This window comes from Triticum aestivum, chromosome 7D, assembly GCF_018294505.1.
Source record: "Triticum aestivum cultivar Chinese Spring chromosome 7D, IWGSC CS RefSeq v2.1, whole genome shotgun sequence".
NCBI classification, from domain to species: domain Eukaryota; kingdom Viridiplantae; phylum Streptophyta; class Magnoliopsida; order Poales; family Poaceae; genus Triticum; species Triticum aestivum.
Genome location: NC_057814.1, coordinates 96,835,262 through 96,852,951, shown reverse-complemented (window position 1 = coordinate 96,852,951; position 17,690 = coordinate 96,835,262). Strand labels below are relative to the sequence as shown.

Genomic DNA, 17,690 nt, shown 5'->3' with positions numbered 1-17,690 from the left:
CCCTGGACCATTATGCCCTTATCGCAATTAACATATTAAATTTAATCAATTAAAATTCCCCGCAAGATCGGACGGTTAATAAAAATCAGACGTGATCAGACATGTAAGTACTGCTAAGTACTCCAAGTACTAACCCAATCACCATAAAACAGCTAATTATATATACTGTGTTGAGCCCAAAATAGCACTCGGCGAGCAGAGAGCACCTTTCAATGGTATACTACAAGACAATCTACAAAAATATTAAGAAATTGCTTCAAACGTTCATGGCTTTTTGTAGTTGAATTCAAACTGCAGAAACTTCTTACGTTAGTTTCCAGAGGGAGTAGCATATATTCTCTCTCTCTCTCTCTCTCACATCACCATCCTGCATTTTTTATCTCAGTTCATCCCACAGTAAATGTGAAAAGAAAAAACAATGCTGCAGAAATCAAATCACCAGGAATGGAGAAACAACCGGAGCAAGCAAGCAAGCAGCCCCCAACTGCCATGCCATTGGAGGGTTGTGGCAGGTGGGTCCCACGGGCTCCTCCTCCTGTAGCCTTGCACCATATGCAAACGCAAACGCAAACGCAGCGAGCACTTCCACTCTGATGACTGACCCCTATAAATCGGCCACCAGCAGTCCAAAACTTTGCTTTCCATCGCCATCGCAACCTGCTCGCCCCTTCCACCTCCCCAAACAACACCCTCCCCACCTCACCAAGCGTGCTGCTGCTGCTGCGGTGGTTTGGCTGCTTCCTCCTCCTCCTCCACCTCGTCGTCGTCGTCTTCTACCTTTGCCTGCGTCGGTTGCTTGCTGTGGTGCGGTGTGGCTGGGCTGGGCTGCGAGCACGGGCAGGCAGGGCTTGCTTGCTCGCTTGGGCACCCGGAGTGTCGCTGTCTGTCTGTCTCTGCCTTTCTTCTTTCCCCTCTCTGTTTTGTGTCCTTGCTCTCCTTTGGCCTTTTGCTTTCCCAACCTCTCCCTTCCCGGCCTCAATAATGATGGAGGGGCCGCGGCGGGTTCGTTCCTGAAGGCCTTCTCCCCCCGTCCCGTCCATTCTCGTCTCAATCTCCACCGGTGGGCCGGAATACAAATCCACCGGCAGTTTTCCCCTCTCTGATCTTCTCTCTTCCCGGAGTAATTTTGGTTCTAGGTTGTTTCTTTGGGGCCTTCCCTTCTGTTGTGTTCAGGTGGTGTTGGTGTCGAGCGCTCGATTAAAGTCCCCTTTCTTCTTCCTCTTAATTGCTAGCTGCCATTAGCTTCTCAGGGTTCTTGCTGGGGATTGGGTCAATTGGGAGCTTTCGTCTTTAGGGTCAATTGGGATGCTTTTGGACGCCATGATGATGGAGGCCAGGAAGGGGTTGATGGAGAGGGAGAGGGAGAGGGACCAGTTCCCCGTCGGCATGAGGGTCCTCGCCGTCGACGACGACCCCGTGTGCCTCAAGGTTCTGGAGGTCCTCCTCCGCCGCTGCCAGTATCATGGTCAGTGCCTGCTTGCACTTCATTCTGTTCTTTCTTTTATAACAAACTTCATTCTGTTGTTAGTCATATCACCTGCAGCTAGTCAATTGTGGTTTCACTTATACTCCCTCCGTCCCAAAATAAGTGTCTTAGTACAAAGACACTTATTTTGGGACGGAGGGAGTATAAGTCATCTGATGCTGTTCCAGAGAGTTTGCTCTGCTATCTGAACTGTACTACTATATAGTGCATTGCTAATTACTCTTGCTTAAATGCTTCTGAAGCTGCAAGAGTTGTCACATGCAGAGTGTAAAACAATCTGCCATGTTCTGAAATGCATATCACACACATAAATTTTAGAGATGATTTAACACTCTTGCAGTGCGATGCGATATATAAGTTAGTTATTATGCATCCTCTGCTTTCAAGTTTCAACAACAACTGTAAACTGATGTAAGAGCCCCTGCTTTTGCTGTCTCTTTAACAGTAACAACCACCAACCAGGCTGCCACTGCACTGAGGCTGTTAAGGGAGAACAAGGACATGTTTGACCTGGTCATCAGCGACGTCCACATGCCCGACATGGACGGCTTCAAGCTCCTGGAGCTCGTGGGGCTCGAAATGGACCTCCCTGTCATCAGTAAGCTCACAACTTCCTCATTGATTTTTATTTTTGGGTACTTTGTTATTCAGTCGTGCACTCATGCTGCTGTCAGTCACTGTGTCAAAATGTGGATGTTAATGAGATACCATTCAACTCGTGCAGTGTTATCGGTGAACGGAGAGACAAAATCTGTGCTCAAGGGGATAACCCATGGCGCCTGCGACTACCTCCTAAAGCCGGTCCGGATCGAAGAGCTCAGGAACGTGTGGCAGCACGTCGTCAGGAGGAAGTTCAGCAACCGTGAGCCGAACAACAACCTTGATCTCTGCAAGGAGATCAGCAAGCCGCCGAGCGCCGACTCGTACCACCGGCTCGGCCAGGCGACCTGTGACAGCCACAGGTCCTGTGACCAGAGCAACAGGGCCGGCAAGAAGAGGAAGGAGCCGCACAGCGAGGAGGAAGACGAGGGCGAGGACAACGACGACGCCGCGGGGTCGAAGAAGCCGAGGGTGGTGTGGTCGGTGGAGCTGCACCGGAAGTTCGTCGCCGCCGTCAACCAGCTCGGGATCGACAGTAAGAAAAAAACACCTCCCCACGTTGCCTTTTGCTTTATGTTAAATGTTCTTGCAGGCTGCAGCAAACCCATTTATGCTTGCGTCCTTTCTCTTGCTGTTGTTTGCAGAGGCTGTACCCAAACGAATACTCGAGCTTATGAACGTGGAGAAGCTCACCAGGGAAAATGTTGCGAGCCATCTGCAGGTATGGCGACATGGCATTTACTTCCAGTCTTCCATCATCGCCTTTACCTGTGTTATCTCTTTCATTGATCAGCATGTGGTGCACAGGAAGGAAAACTTTTACAGAACTTTTGGTAAAATTATCTGCAAATGGCCTTATTTTCCTGTGTCGAATTAAGAGGGCCAACTTTTGAACAATTTAAAAAAAGAAAGATATTCGTATACATAGTCCTTATCCCCTTACTGTATTTGGTATCGACACACCTATTAGTTGCAGAGCAGAACTCTTTTAACAAATAAGTTAATATGTTCCTGATGTTTGTGCAAAATGAGTTAAGTAGTTTAATTTTGCGGTTACATAGTTTCACCTCCACATTTCTTCATTTTTCTTGACAAGTTGAATATGTTCAGCGGGTCTGAAAACAAAGAAACATTCAGTTCAGTTATACTGAATCTTCGGGATATCTCAACCGGTTTGGATGGCGGTCATGTAATGGATAGGCAATTAGTTTACCTATCTATCTTTAGCCAGCCGGTTGTGGAGTCTTATCTTGGCTAGTCTGTGTGTCCAGCCTCTTTAGCTCTATGTGAGCTGTCTTTTTATTACTTTTCAGTCGGAGACTTTGGAACCTTGTTGGAACCTTTTATTTCGCTAATAAGATGGCCGTATGCATCATTCTGATGCAGAGGCCGGGAAGATCCCCCTTTTCGAAAAAAAAGTTATGCTGAATCTTTCAGAAACCCTGAAGGAGATATCTAATACAAATATCTGATCATTCCCTCAACCATGTAGACTACAGTGGTAGATTAGATCTAACTACGCAGGTATAAAATTCTCAAATTAGTATGTACTCTTGTACAGGTTTAATGCAGAGTAATTAGGTAATACTGCTGTACAAGTTTATTGTAGTATTTTGGTATGCACTGCTGTACAAGTTAATGTTGTATTTTGGTATGTACTGCTGTACATGTTTAATGTGGTGTTTTGGTATGTACTGCTGAGTTTAATGTAGTATTTTGGCTACATTGTTTCACTTCTATAAAACTGCCAGAAGGAAGACACTGACACACCCTGTCCAGATTACAAAGCTACATATATGTAAACTGCGTTGTACTACCTCTGTCTTATATTTTGCGACGGAGGTAGTAGTACACCTTTTGGTTAAAATATTCTTTTATAGAAATGCAAAAGCTTTGCATGTCAATGAATTGACAAATAGAAAGTTTATTAACAAGCCTACATTAAAAGGTTAAGAAAATTCATCAGATTTTACTATATCCTGGAGTGCTTTCATGTACCAACTCCATACCAAACCAGGAAGCAGTTATCTCAAGACTGTATAGCTCATGTTTCAGAATTCTGATGATTACATAATTTCCTCCATGTCTAATCAGGTTACTTTGTATGCCAATGCAGAAGTACAGGCTATACCTCAGACGGCTAAGTGCTGTGGCATCACAGCAAGCCAGCATTGCTGCTGCTTTTGGAGGCAGAGACCCCTTCTTGCACATGGGAGCATTTGAAGGACTTCATAGCTATCATCAACCCTTTGCCCCTTCTGCTGCTCTTCCATCTTTCAATCCACATGGACTGCTGAGTAGTGCTGGTGCAGCAGCATTTGGGCTTCAGGACCTTGCTTCTCCCAAGGCAAACCAGTGTTCTAGCAGCAACGGCATAGCAAGTCATTGCGCCGGCGATACGGAGAAGTTCCACATTGTGAGCTTACAAGACAACCAACAGGCAGATTTATCACAAGGCTTGACCGCATCGTCGCTTGGGCAGCCTCAGCTCCAGCAGAAGTGGATCCATCAGGAAACCAATGACCTGTGCTCTGTCATTTCCGGGGGTGCTCTGGCTAACACTATGTCTGGCACACTCCAAAGAGTTACAAGCAGTTCACTGCCACCAGAGGATCTTTTGGAGTGCACTCCACACATCAAAGTTGGAGCTCATCCATCCATAGGAATACCAACTGGGAGTTCAGGGCTGCTTGAAAGGTCTGTCGGAGTTTCCGCCAATTTGCGGGATTCTTGTATATCTCAGCAGTGTGCTCTTCCAATCAGTGAAGGGTTTTCTGTTAACAAGTTACCGTTGCACATCCCGTTCGATGGTACTGGCGTGACAAAACTTGATGCTAGCTTTGTGGCTGGAGAACAAGAGATGGACCAAAAGGGGATATTTTTGGAAAGAATGTCTGTTAGTGTTTGTCCTTCTGAGAGCCTTATAGTAGCCAGCAATGCCAAATGTAGAGCTAGTTCCTCTGGCAGTATAATTCTGCCCCTTCCTCGTGATACCGAAAGACATTCAAAATACCTCCAGTTTGGGGCTGCAAGCAACTCCAGACATAGAATGGATGGAATGAGACAAGACCAAAGACTGAACAGTGGAGGTTTTAGCTATGATGGTGGTGCCATTGTGCCTGAACAGACCGATATGTACGATTTGGGAGTTCCAAAGCTGCAGGGTGGGTTCAATTCCAGCAGCTGCAACTTTGATGGTCTTCTCAACTCCATAATAAAAGTGGTAAAGACATCAGTCATGCTTAAAATTTCACTATTTATGACAGTCATATTTCCTTTAAAATCGTTATTTAGTAAACCTATGTTCTTAGAATTTTGATGGTGATTTTTCTGAACCCCTTTTCCGATTTCAATGCAGGAGAGCGACGAAGTGCCGTTCACGGAAAACGACCTCGGGTGTGAACTTTTCCCACTTGGTGCCTGCATATGAGAGCTACTCCTAGTAATATTTAGGCTAGTCCACTACAGACCTAGAGGAGATTGTACAGCTATTCCTATGGGTATTTATCAGCTATGTGTACACTACTAGATATCTGGGGTAGCTAGCTAGGGATTTCATGGCTTGTAGGAATCTGTACTTTCTTTCTCCTGTGAATGGGCAGTGGAAGCAAATATATGGTGTCTAATCACATGCTCTGAAAACACAAACTCTGGGAAAAAAGAGCTCTAAAAACACAAACTCTGAAAATTCAAAACTTAACCATAATTGTTTCTGGAAATTCAAAATCGACAATACATTGTCCAAGAATAATTCTGGAAATAAACCTGACCTGATTTTGATACAACAACAAAGTTCAGCTGCTGCTGCTAAATGCTACAAACTACGATAATGCCCCGGGTCGCATGATCGAAACTCGAGGTGTAGGTGGGTTTTCAGTGACTAGGATGATAACTGCATTCGCTCGCTGAAAAACCACCTACACCTATCTTGATTTTTGATCATGCGACGGCGGAACGGGGAACGAAGAGTCTCGGTGATCAGTTATTAACTTGGTTGCAGAGGTCTAGAACAATCTGTGCGATTGTCGGCTTGGGTATCGGCTTGGTCAGGTGAAGATCCATCCCTGCCTCCATGGACTCCTGCAGCCCCTCCTCTGCGGAATGCGCGGTCAGCGCGATGATCGGGGTGCGGATGCCGTAGCGGCTTTCTTCCTCCCGGATGCGCCTCGTCGCATCATAGCCATTCATCACTGGCATCTGAAACAAAGAAGATCGAATTGTCAGCAGCGTCAGATTAAATCATCTTCAGGAACAGGAGGATGGGGCTGATGTGCTTGGCATGCTGTTGCTGGAGAAATGTACCTGGCAATCCATGAAGATGACATCGTAGGGCATGGCCACTGTGTCCACATGGCTCTCTGAGACGCCATTTGCGCTCTCAAGAGCCTTTGTAAACATGGCCACGGCCATGGAGCCATCCGTGGCGACCTCCACCGTTGCTCCGTAATTGGCCAGTATCTGCTTCTGGACTACCTGCAGCAGCGTGGTGTCGTCCACCAGCAGCATGCGCATCCCCTCCAGCGGCTTGCCTTCTCCTGCATTGGCCGGTCCCTGGGGAGCCGGCGCCGGCGCCGCCGGCATGATCTCAGACGCCTCCGCAGCGGCCGTGATTTCAGAAGACGCCTCTGCCGCGGGCGTGATTTCAGAAGACGCCTCCGCCGCAGAGGTCTCATCAGCCGCCGGCAGTTCTTTCATGGCTGTACCGAGCTGCTGCGGCTGCTGCTGCGTAAACGGGTTGGCATGGAGGTCTCTCATGACCTGGAGGAGCTTGTGCAGCCGGGAGCCGTGGATGGGCTTGCGCAGGTTGAGGTCGATGCTCGCCGCCTCACTGAACCTCCTCAGATCCTCGGAGGGGGTCTTGAGGTCCGTGAGGCAGACGATCCTGCACGGCGCCTGCTGCTTGATCCTCGCCAAGCTCGCCGCCTCGGGGGCGACCTCGTCGAGCCTCCCGCCAGAGACGTCGACAATGACGAGCAGGCCGAAGAGGTGGAGGTGCCCGCCGTGGCTGCCGGCCATGCCGCTGCTGTTCCGCAGGTGGCTGACCATCTCCTTGGAGCTGAAGCACCTGTCCGTCGTAGTGTTGGAGTCGCCGCTCCCGATGCCATGCAGCGACGACGTCGACGCTGACCTCAACGGCGAGGCGCCGGCGGCGGAGCGCGCCTTCTCGAGGGTCGGGGCGAGGAACTCGGCGCGCGTGACGGGCCAGACCTTCATCCCGAGGCTCTCCATCCACGTGTACAGGATCCGGCGGGTCTCGTCGCCGTGGGCGAGGAGGACGCAGTGCCCGCCCTTGAAGCAGGCGGGCTCCCTGAACAGCGACGGCGGCGTCCTCCCTTGCTCGAGGTCCTCTTCCACCTCTGACGCCTCGCTGACCTTGAGGAAGATGTTGAAGCCGAAGCACGTCCCCGCTTCTCCTGGCTCCTTGTCCTTAATGCTGATTTCTCCTCCCATCAAACGAACCTATATTTACATCAACAACAACAACACCAAACAAAACTATAAGTAAACAAGAAAAAACGAAATACATTTACGGCTAGTTGTCGTTGATGCAGTTGACAAGATTTTAACATGCATGAAAAAGACGAGATCACTTACAAAGGATTGCACAATTCCAAGCCCGAGCCCGGTGCCACCATGCCCTTCCTTCACCTGAACGTAGTTCTCAAACACAGACTCCCTCTTTTCCTGGGGTATGCCCACACCAGTGTCAACCACCTCAAAGTAAAACTCAACCGAATTAGGATCATTTTGTAATGACATTCGGCTATTTTGTTCCGAACGGTTCTCCTTCCTTCCAAGCAGCCGCCGAAAGATCCCACCCGTGCGGCGACGGGGGGTGAACCTCGACGGGGTGCTGATTATGGAGCTCCTCATGATGGGACGGTTGGCCCATGCTCGAAGCATGACGTGGCCGTCGTGTGTGAACTTGATGGCGTTGCCGAGTAGGTTGTCAAGAATTTGTTTGATACGCTTGCAATCGCCCATGGTGGTGGTGCACCGGAGCACGGAGAAGTCGCAAGGGTCCCAGATCACTTCGACGCCTCTTGACATGCCGACGACGTTTGCCAGGTCCATGGATTCCTCAAGGACGTCTGCCATCCTGAACTCCACCTCCTCTAGCTGCATCTTCCCGGACTCCACCTTGCCCATGTCCAGTATCGTGTTAAGTATATCTGCATGTACACATACACATGTATAAACATGGATGATGAGTCAACATAGGCTGAGCTGAGAACACAAAGATGGTATAAAGTTCATTTTTTCGGAAATAATAAAATTTTTGCTTTATGCACTCGAACACGCGTACAAACAATATGATGCATAAATGTGACAAAATTTCCCCAACAGCAAAATAGATAGAAATGTTGAAACTTTATAAGTTTACGAGCTGCTAACATAGTGAGATCTGACAATTCTATTTGAACTATCCTAAACTTTTTTTTTCAAATAAAATGCTATTTCTTTCCAAAACAGAGATTGATTTCTTGCATATTTTAAATTTTATGAGCAAATTCGATACCTTAAATGTATAACAGCTGGACTATTGCACACTCTACACCTAAGATTGTAATTAAATTATTTAGGAAAACTTTACTTCTATGGCATGCAAATTTATAATGCTATGATCACATTAGCTAAATTGCCAAGTACGGATAGATCTACTAAAACGTAGAGCAAGCTGGTATTGCCATGCATGGTACGTAGGGCATGGATGCGGACTAACCCAAGAGTTTGTTTGTGCCAATGTTCATCTGGTCGAGGTTATAGGTGAGGTTGGAGTTGCTCTCGGCCTCTACCCGGGAAACATCGATGAGTCCAACGACGGCAGCGAGTGAGGAGCGGATGTCATGACTGGCGCGGGCGAAGGCATTGCTCTTGTTCATGCTCTTGCGCTCCGCTTGCTGGAGCGCCTCCTTCTGCCTCACCAGGTCAGCCTCTAGAGCGGCCTCCCGCGCCCCGGCCCGCCACAACGCCCGTGCCATAAGGATGCACACCAGCGTCGCGACCGCCACGACCACGCACACGACGCTCACCATGGCCACCCCCATTCGCCGGACCTCGGCTGCCCCGCCCCAGTCGCTGACCACAAGACGAACTCCCTGGAAAACAAGAAGAAATACAACCGAAGATACTTGTCAGCCGTCCCCAAAAAAAGGGAATTCTCAAACATGCATATGCGTGCTAAACTACAAAGAAAATATATTTTTTGTATCAAGAGGCTAATCTCTGGGAATTTTTTTTTATGACTGGGTCCTTTATGGTATTGCGATCGGCACTGTACGTCAGGTTGTTTCCATGGCCTTTATCTGAAAAAAGGGTGTTTCCATGGAGCGCGAGGCGCCGCCCGGCCTGGCCGTTGAATTATCAAACGGACCAGCGCAGCCCCTTTGCCGTGCGCTCGTTGCATAGGTGACGGATGTCAAGATCAGTTTATATAGTGATTTACTGCGTACATAGTATACTGCTCTCTACGCTGTAAATAAATTGCAAAAGAACTGATGGGAGATATCCATGAACGACAACCGGTGATATGCATGCAAGACCCTAGCTAGCAGATGCAAGAAAAGTACGAGACGATCGAGCTCACCGCAGTTTTGTGCCAGAGCTCCGTTTGGGGAAGAACAGAAGGAGAAATCTTGCTTTGGGGAAGAAGAGGAAGAAGAAGACTTTGTACTCTCTATTAAGATTTTCTTCCTAATTTTGGGATCCCTTGATTTGGAAAGTTTTCAGTTTTTTTACACGCGGAAGGAAGGAAGCAAGATTATGTACGTACTGTCAATAGCTAGGAGCGTTCCCTGTTTCCCTTTTTTCCTCACTCCAAGTCGGAATGATGTTTATTGAGGTCGTCAAAACAAAAAAACGTTTTATTAGTTCCCCTTTTTTTTGGCCGAAGTCCCCTTAGGGCATCTCCATTGCTGGGCGTTTAGGCCAGGCGCCAGGTTCATAATCTCGGCAGATTAGCGGTTGCCGGGTGTAATCCTGGTGTCAACCCTGGCATCGACGCCAAACCATGCACCCGGCGCTTGGTCATTTTCCTTCCAGTACTTAGCGTCCACGTTGTTTAGTTAATTAGCGTCTAGCGTTGAGGGATGAGGCGCTTAGGTGTGTTTCAGATTTTTATTTATTTATTATTTTGTCTATAAGCGCCTATGTAAGCTCCTAGCATTGTAGATGCCCTTACCTCATCTAACCTTTTTTCATTGTCCGTTGCTTGAATGTATAAACAGCAAACTTGGAAGAAATATTACATGCTGGGATGAATTCTTGACAAAAATGCAGAGCAATTATGTTAGATATATAGGGTGTGTGCACGTTCGTGTACGTATGCATATATGGATGGCCTGTGATCGATGCTAGATGGACACGTTACCAGGTTCACTCCGGAGAGGTCGAAGCTCGTGCACGCGACTTGGTCCGCCCCGACGGCGCGGAGCACGAGCTTGCCGGGCGCGCCAATGGCGGACGCGGTGCATTTGGTCTCCGAGGAAAAGGCCCTCATCAGCTTCGCGTCGTGCTGGTTGGGCTTCCCGGCGTCCAAAGGCTTGTAGACCGGCGGGGCCCCGCCGTCGTGCTTGTCAGTGATCGCGTAGTACGTCCGCGCGACGGGATCGGCGGCGGCGTCGCCCTGGCTGGCGATCGCCAGGACGTCGACGGGGACCGCGGCGGAGACCACGCCGGCAGTGTCACCGACAGGCGCGGAGAAGACCACCATCTGGACGTTGGAGCTGACCCACCCGGCCCCGAGGGCCGCGGGCGAGCCGCTCTTGGCGTCGGCGAGGACCTGCGTCGCGTTGGGTAGGTGCTCCGGCCTCGCCGCTGGGTCGGGGCGGCCGGTGGGACGGCCGTTCACCGGATCAACGGCCTGGGTGTGCCATTCGCCGCTCTGGCTCCCGAACTTGGCTCTCGGCTGGCCGTTCTCGCCGCGGTAGTACGTCAACGCGGCGCCGTCCACGCTGGTGTATGATATCTCGGCCAGCTTCGGCTGCATGGCCAACGCCATGACCATGTATGGTCCCACCTGTCAGGTCAAGCATATATACGTAAATGTTAGATGTATATTTGCACGTACGTGTTGCTATGTTATCTTGGACGTGTCCTACATAAAAAAATGTATGCAAAAATGATTTGTTTGTATATGCATGCGTATATTCATATCAATGCTCGCATTACTACGAAAATCAGAACAGAATCATACACAATAACCAGTTACCGCGTCGGCCCGGCTAGTAATTAAGATTTGTTATTTAAAGTAAGGAAATAATTGTGGTTCAAAAAGGAAGTGCATATACGTGATGAAACTAATCACGTTATACAGAGAAAAAAAGGCATAATTTAATTAACCCAAAGGTTCTCGGTTAATTACGTATCGGAAATAAGATGATTCGTTGCTGGGGATCTGCAGAGAGTGCGCGACGACGGCGGCGGAGCGGTTGGCTTCCATTAGAGGCTGCACGCCGGCGGCGACGTGCGCCAGCGACGCGTCCATGGCGCTCACGGCATCATCATTTACGTGCGACGAGATGAAAGAGTAAGCGAGAGCCACTACGACCACGATGATTCCATGGGCAACCTGCATGCGTGCAAGTGCAATAAAAGTGTGACGTCAGAAAAAATATATATTTGCAACATGTAAAAAGTAAAATAGAAAATGCATAATTACTAAATTAAAGTGTCTTTTTTTGTAGACAAATTAAACTGTCTTTTAGGCTGACGAGGCCTTGACAAGCGGCATTGCAACGAGTTTCAACTCGTCTAACGGTAAGATTTGTTGCGCAAGTAACAAGTCAAGATTTCGAGGGTTTTCACTAATCTAAAGATATAATTTGCCGTGGCATCCCGCTAATAGATCGCCTTTGGGCTCATCTAACGACAACATTTGTCATGACATTCCATGGGTAGATCTAACACACGGTGAGCAGAGAAACAATATAGGAGCATACAACAAAAGGGAGTTCTTCGACTCGCCACTGCCTCACACATGTGGGGAGATATCTGTGATGTACGGAGCAGAAGCCAAATTATATATTAAAACCTACATAGATGTATTTTTAGAGCACACCTTACACAGGTGAAAGGACACTAATATTGTACGGAGCGGATTCCTAATTACAAGATAAAATAAAATTATATTTACTTTTTGAATTCACGCCTAAAACACACGTGGGAGGATATCCGTCTTGTACGGAGCAGAATCTTCAATTACAAGATGAAAAATTATGAAGATCTAGTTTTCATTGTTATCTAAAGAAATAGATCTCGCATGCCTGACACGTGCAGGATGATATCTGTAATATACAGAACTGAAACATAAACGATAAAAATCAGTTAGATCTACTTTTCAAATCTGCACCTTACAGGCATAGGAAGATATCTATATCGTACGAAACAGAATTTAATTGTAAGACAAAAATCATTAGAATTACTTTTGAAACTCACGCCTATGCTAAGAGACCAGGGGTAATCCTCCTCTTCCAAAAGAATACCGTACCACTACATAGATCTATTGTCGAGATCACACACCTACATATGCGGAAGGATGTCTTTGTTGCACTAAGCTTAAGTAAGATGAATCCCTCAAAAAAAGCTTCAGCAGATGATAACCTCGCAGATCTAGTTTTCGCTCAGGTAAGCAATAATTGTAGGTGGAAGGACAAGAACCAAGAAATGAGAAAAGTCGTGGAGTTTTTTTTAAAAGAATAGCCATGAAGTTCATATAGAAGAACAAGTATTAACCATGAGTTTCACAAAAAGAAGCCAAGTACTATGAATATTTTCATACCAGTGGGATTAAAGCCCAAGAATGTTTGAAGGAACTACCCCACTTGCCAACCTCTCCAGCCATCGTGGAAGTGTTGTAAAGTACTCTACAGAAGCAAATCTTTGTTAGGTGTTGGTGAGTATTTGTTTCCTAGGTATACGGCCTTTTATAGATGCTCGGAGGAATACACTTTACACATTGGGGGGTTTTTCCGCTCTGAATTATGGGCTCGGAGCGCCGCTGGTTTTTCAAATCCGCCATCGCGGTTTATTATACCACTTTTGGCAGTATTTCCCCTGCACCGCAGAAAAAAAATCGGTATTTACCCCTGCACCGGAATAAAAAAGAGGTATTTATTCTTAAAAATCAGCATTTAACTTTGATATCTAATATCAATGCGCGGCCCGGTAGTAGACACACGACGAGATAGAAAAAGGGATACTACGCGATCTTGTAATCAATTGCCAAATCTGAGCACAATGAATTATGTTTTCCTCCCGTTCGAATAGTTTGGGCGGGCGTGAGGCAGTGTTGGCAGCCGCACGATCGCCATAAGGCCATCCTGTTGTGCAAGTGAACACCGATCAATTAGCTTCCTGTCTTAAGATAGCATTATCATTAGTTTTGTTAAGTTAACTCTTCGTTACGTTTGATGCTAAATATAGAAGCACAGGCTCGACTTATGTTGAACTAGCTCCGTTACCAGGACAGCTAGGATGAACCAGGCCCTTTTCCTCAAAAAATAAAATGAACATGAACCAGGTCCTTTCCTGAAAAAAAAGATGAACTGTGTCTTGCTTTTTTTGAGCCTGTGACTTACTTATTCAAACTCGATCGATTCGTTTGATGCTCTGTCTAATGCGTTAATCATCCGCTGAAAATCTCGAACGCGGAAATTGAAAAGTTCTATTTATTTTGTCCGCACACACACGACAAGTTCGAGCGTTCCTCTTGTGTGCCGAGTGGGCAATATGTAGAGCTGTTCGTGTGAGACTGTACAACATGTCACCTATATTCCATTGAAAATAAACGATGAAAAAAAAATACAAGACTCATACACAATTCTTTTGTGCGTATTATAGTTAGTGGACATGTCATATTGTTTTTAATGTACATATGTAGCTTATTTGCCTCACTATGACTAGCACAATTTTTTTAATCAGTTCTATCATATATCACAAAGAAAAAGGCGAATACATTCAAATAACGAGGTAACTAAACCCACAAGCATAGAAATAACCATAAACAGATGGTGAATTATAACCAACACCGTAGGCCGCAAAATTCAAGCCAAACCGTAACCAAACTCGTGTCGTTGCCCCACCTAGCTCTCGCCGGCGGAGAATAACATTGAGAATTTTACTCAGTGAAGACCTCTTGAGGACCACATCTTGAATGGTCGCAATGGTAGACAGTCGTGTATAACAGGTATTAGCAATCATGCCAAGAACATTTGGCGTGGGGGATCTAGGAAGGCAACCACACTCATATTGCCAAACTAGGCCACTGACATTGCTCGCAAAGGCTCGAAGGAAAGGGTTGTTGAAGAAGACGACACCAGTCAATGATGCCTCGCCAAAATAGCAACAAGAACCACAACGTCGTCCAAAAAGGCCGACAAGAACAAAAAATACTCACAATCTCCTTGGCAACACCTCATCAAACACCGTCGAGACAGTATTGGAGTCGTCACTGTCACTGTGATGTCACCGTGACACCAAAAACTAACCAACGAACTTTTCCTACACATCAAATGAGAGATGAGGATCCCCTCCCTCTGTCTCATGGTGTAGGAGCTGTGTCCGAGGACGGATGGGAGCAGGGAATGGATATGGGTAAAAGGTAGCGATGGTAAATGAAGGTGTTGTTTTGGTCATTTGTCTTTCTGGAGAAAAATGAAACTTCATTTAAACGATTGCACGACACAACTTTTAATTAAGACATAATAGACAAGGTTGGCTTGAATTTTTCAAACCACACCCAAGAAAATATAATACCCTGCCCCACCAAATCTCTTGTGATTGGATCATGTACGTATGTGTGTGTGTGTGGGGGGGGGCATGGATCTTATGATGATGGTAATTTCAACATGCACGTTTTTTAACAACCCTTGGGAGGCTATACTTGTCCCATTATCATGATCATGCCTTGATAAAGCCATCTCTATAGTAGGATTGGCCAAATCTTTCGGTTTCCCTTGAGTTGAAAGTTGGAAGAATTTTCGTGAGAAATTTTAGTTAGAAATGCATGAATGTTTATTTAAGCCAGTTGAATTTTGTACAAAATTAAACAATTGATTCAAAAAATTGTAGATTTTTGGATACTAAATTTTGGTCGAAAGTGGCATCACATGGTTTTTTTTATGAATATTGTTGAAGTTTAGTTAGAAATATGGGTTTCCCTTTATAAAAGGTGTGTCATATATGGTTGAAAGTTGTTCATAGGCTCCCATGACACCGTGCTCATCACTGGTAGTCACCTTCTATGCATGTCCCTTAAATAATTAAGTTAGAAGTAGATGAGAACAACCGAGAAGTTGAAGGGAAGGTTTACAGGATGAGCCACTAGTGGTGGTCAATTTCCAAAAATGGGAAAGGGTGTGGCGTTTCCTACTATGGTAATGGGATGGTCTCGTGTGTTATTGTAAATTATATTGATTTATATTCAAATCTGTTTTCTTTTCTTTTTGTACGACGTGAGAGCCGGCCCTTTTTATGTTTATTGCCACCAATGGAGGGGGGAGCTTTTTCCCAGCAGATCACAACACACACCATCTGACTAAACGAAAAGAAAAATAACATGAAAAGGAAGCCTACGAAATCTATAACTTAAAAACAATTGCCCCATATGGTGGATAGCATGAAAGGACCACTCGCCAATTTATTGGTTTGTTGATCCGGTTATCTTTGTTTTGCAGTAAATATAAACAATTGTGGGGACGCGACTTAAGCACATGAGCACCCTAGTGACTATATACACTACCCCACGATTAATAGACAATGTGCACATTCAACATAAATATCAGAATGTACTTGGGTGAATATGTCATGATTGGTTACATAAATAAACCATAAAGGTTGGTACATTTGTACAAAAGCGTATCGTTATTGAACTCGTTTAATTGAAGCGGTAAACGTTAACGAAGTAGTGGACCCAATTAGGGCAGGGAAGCTTTTCCCAGATCACAACATACACCCTCCGACTAAAAGAAAAGAAAAATAACGTGAGAAGGAAGCCTACGACATCTACAACTTAAAAGCAATTGTCGCATAAGGTGGACAACATGGAAGGACCACCCGCCAATTATTCGTTTGTTGGTCTGATTATCTTAGTTTTGCAGTAAATATAAGCACTTGTGGGGACACGGCTTAAGCACAGGAACAACCTAGTGAGTATATACACTACCCCCATGATTAATAGACAATGCTCAGATTCGACATAAATATCAGAATGTACTTGGGCGAATACGTCATGATTGGTTACATAATAAAAACATAAAGGCTGTGTACTATTGTACAGAAGCGTTTCGTTATTGAACCTCATTTAATTGCAGCGGTAAACGTTAAAGAAATAGTGGACCCAATTAATATGCCAAATCGCATAAAACCCGACTATGATTGGGTGATGGTTCTTGTAGTAAAACCATATATGCCGATAGTTAGTAGGGTAAGTTCTTATTTTCCTTTCCTAGCCAATCACAACAAGCCTATTTGGCACATTGAATTTACTCACAGGCTACTAGATATAGTACATAACATTTTCTTCATGACAAGATATATCGGAGTTACTTTTTGAAAGTGCATCCATTGCCCTCTAGTGGATTTTTATGATCTATGACAACTTGATTAAAGCAACTAAGGGCATCTCCAACAACCATTACTATAGATTACACGTTAGTAAACTATATGACATGGCACGTGAAATCAGAAGAGTGAGAAAGAAACTATTGTTGGGAGGAGAAATTGCCTCATCACGAATACCAAGACAAAAGTGGCCAGATAAGTGGATTGCGATGATTGGAACGACTCAGGGAGGGTTCTATTTATAGATGGAGGGTGACAGTGCGTTGAGCTCGGCCTGAGAAGAGATGCCAGTGCACTGGGAGGGAGAGGAGCTCGGGCTAGTCTTGGGGAAGAAGTAGCGTGACACAGAGAAGCCAGGAGTGCGTGCATGCATAGTGCAGCGCACTAGGTGGGGTACTGTTCCGCCCGGTTGTGCTTCGACTGCTTCCAGCGTGCAGCCTGCCGATGTCGGGAAGGTGTAGGGCGAGGGCAGGTGGAGGTGCAGGAGGTTGCTGAGTGGCGGGGCAAGCTGCGCTGGTGCAAGGAGGAGAGACGGGCGGCGGTAAGAGGGCCCCAATGCCCAGAGCGCGGCGATTGCATGTCGAACACCTTGCGCCTGCATAGTCACCATGTGCACTGGCATACGCAGTGCTTTTGCAAAGTGCAAGCCGTGTCTGGCGTTTTGTCCCTTGAAAGCTGGTCAGAGAAGTGCCCTCAGATTGCCACCTAGCTCCAAGGACAAAACTAGAGACTGGCATAAAGTTTCTGGTTAGTAACTTGTTCAACAAGCTGTGGCCAAATGGCTTGATGAAAAAGGCTGATGTTTGGTGGTTAAGCTTCTCTTAGGAAGGTAATGAAGTGGTAAAAATTTCAGCTCCAACACATCAAGGAAAATTACACTTGCTTCACAAAGTTCCTCTTCTAGAACAGAAGCAAAATCATTTTCCTTAGCTGGAATATTACAAAGGACAGTGGCAAAAATTTTCATGGTAAGGTGAGGCATGAACCAAAGAATATTTGGGAATTATCTTGGCATTTAAAGAGCAAGAAAAATGAGGGTTGC

The 17,690-nt window shown here is 46.1% G+C and overlaps 2 protein-coding genes across 2 annotated transcripts; one reads left to right on the top strand and one right to left on the bottom strand.

Moving 5' to 3' along the window:
- Positions 1 to 631: 631 nt before the first annotated feature.
- Positions 632 to 5,700, top strand: LOC123166002 (two-component response regulator ORR22). Its single transcript, XM_044583764.1, has 6 exons — positions 632 to 1,465; positions 1,932 to 2,084; positions 2,211 to 2,621; positions 2,731 to 2,807; positions 4,203 to 5,309; positions 5,445 to 5,700. The coding sequence occupies exons 1-6, from the start codon at positions 1,306 to 1,308 to the stop codon at positions 5,514 to 5,516; spliced, it is 1,980 nt and encodes a 659-aa protein (XP_044439699.1). The 5' UTR covers positions 632 to 1,305; the 3' UTR covers positions 5,517 to 5,700.
- A 51-nt stretch (positions 5,701 to 5,751) lies between these two features.
- On the bottom strand, positions 5,752 to 17,258 carry LOC123170890 (probable histidine kinase 2). The gene is made up of 7 exons (XM_044588612.1): positions 17,046 to 17,258; positions 11,451 to 11,657; positions 10,458 to 11,105; positions 8,811 to 9,186; positions 7,682 to 8,259; positions 6,389 to 7,546; positions 5,752 to 6,283 (listed from the first exon to the last, which is right to left on the bottom strand). Exons 1-7 carry the CDS (start codon positions 17,256 to 17,258, stop codon positions 6,065 to 6,067), a joined length of 3,399 nt encoding a protein of 1,132 aa, XP_044444547.1. The 3' UTR covers positions 5,752 to 6,064.
- Between the last annotated feature and the right edge of the window lie 432 nt (positions 17,259 to 17,690).

What these genes read in the sequence shown, in the direction of transcription:
- LOC123166002 (XM_044583764.1), top strand. Translation starts at nt 1,306, where the DNA reads ATGCTTTTGGACGCCATGATGATGGAGGCCAGGAAGGGGTTGATGGAG. An exon ending in AATGGACCTCCCTGTCATCA is followed by an intron (nt 2,085 to 2,210) that starts GTAAGCTCACAA and finishes CAACTCGTGCAG; the next exon opens with TGTTATCGGTGAACGGAGAG. An exon ending in CAACCAGCTCGGGATCGACA is followed by an intron (nt 2,622 to 2,730) that starts GTAAGAAAAAAA and finishes TGTTGTTTGCAG; the next exon opens with AGGCTGTACCCAAACGAATA.
- LOC123170890 (XM_044588612.1), bottom strand. Translation starts at nt 17,258, where the DNA reads ATGGTGACTATGCAGGCGCAAGGTGTTCGACATGCAATCGCCGCGCTC. An exon ending in ACCTCTCCGGAGTGAACCTG is followed by an intron (nt 9,187 to 10,457) that starts GTAACGTGTCCA and finishes CTTGTTTTCCAG; the next exon opens with GGAGTTCGTCTTGTGGTCAG. An exon ending in TCATCTTCATGGATTGCCAG is followed by an intron (nt 6,284 to 6,388) that starts GTACATTTCTCC and finishes TCTTTGTTTCAG; the next exon opens with ATGCCAGTGATGAATGGCTA.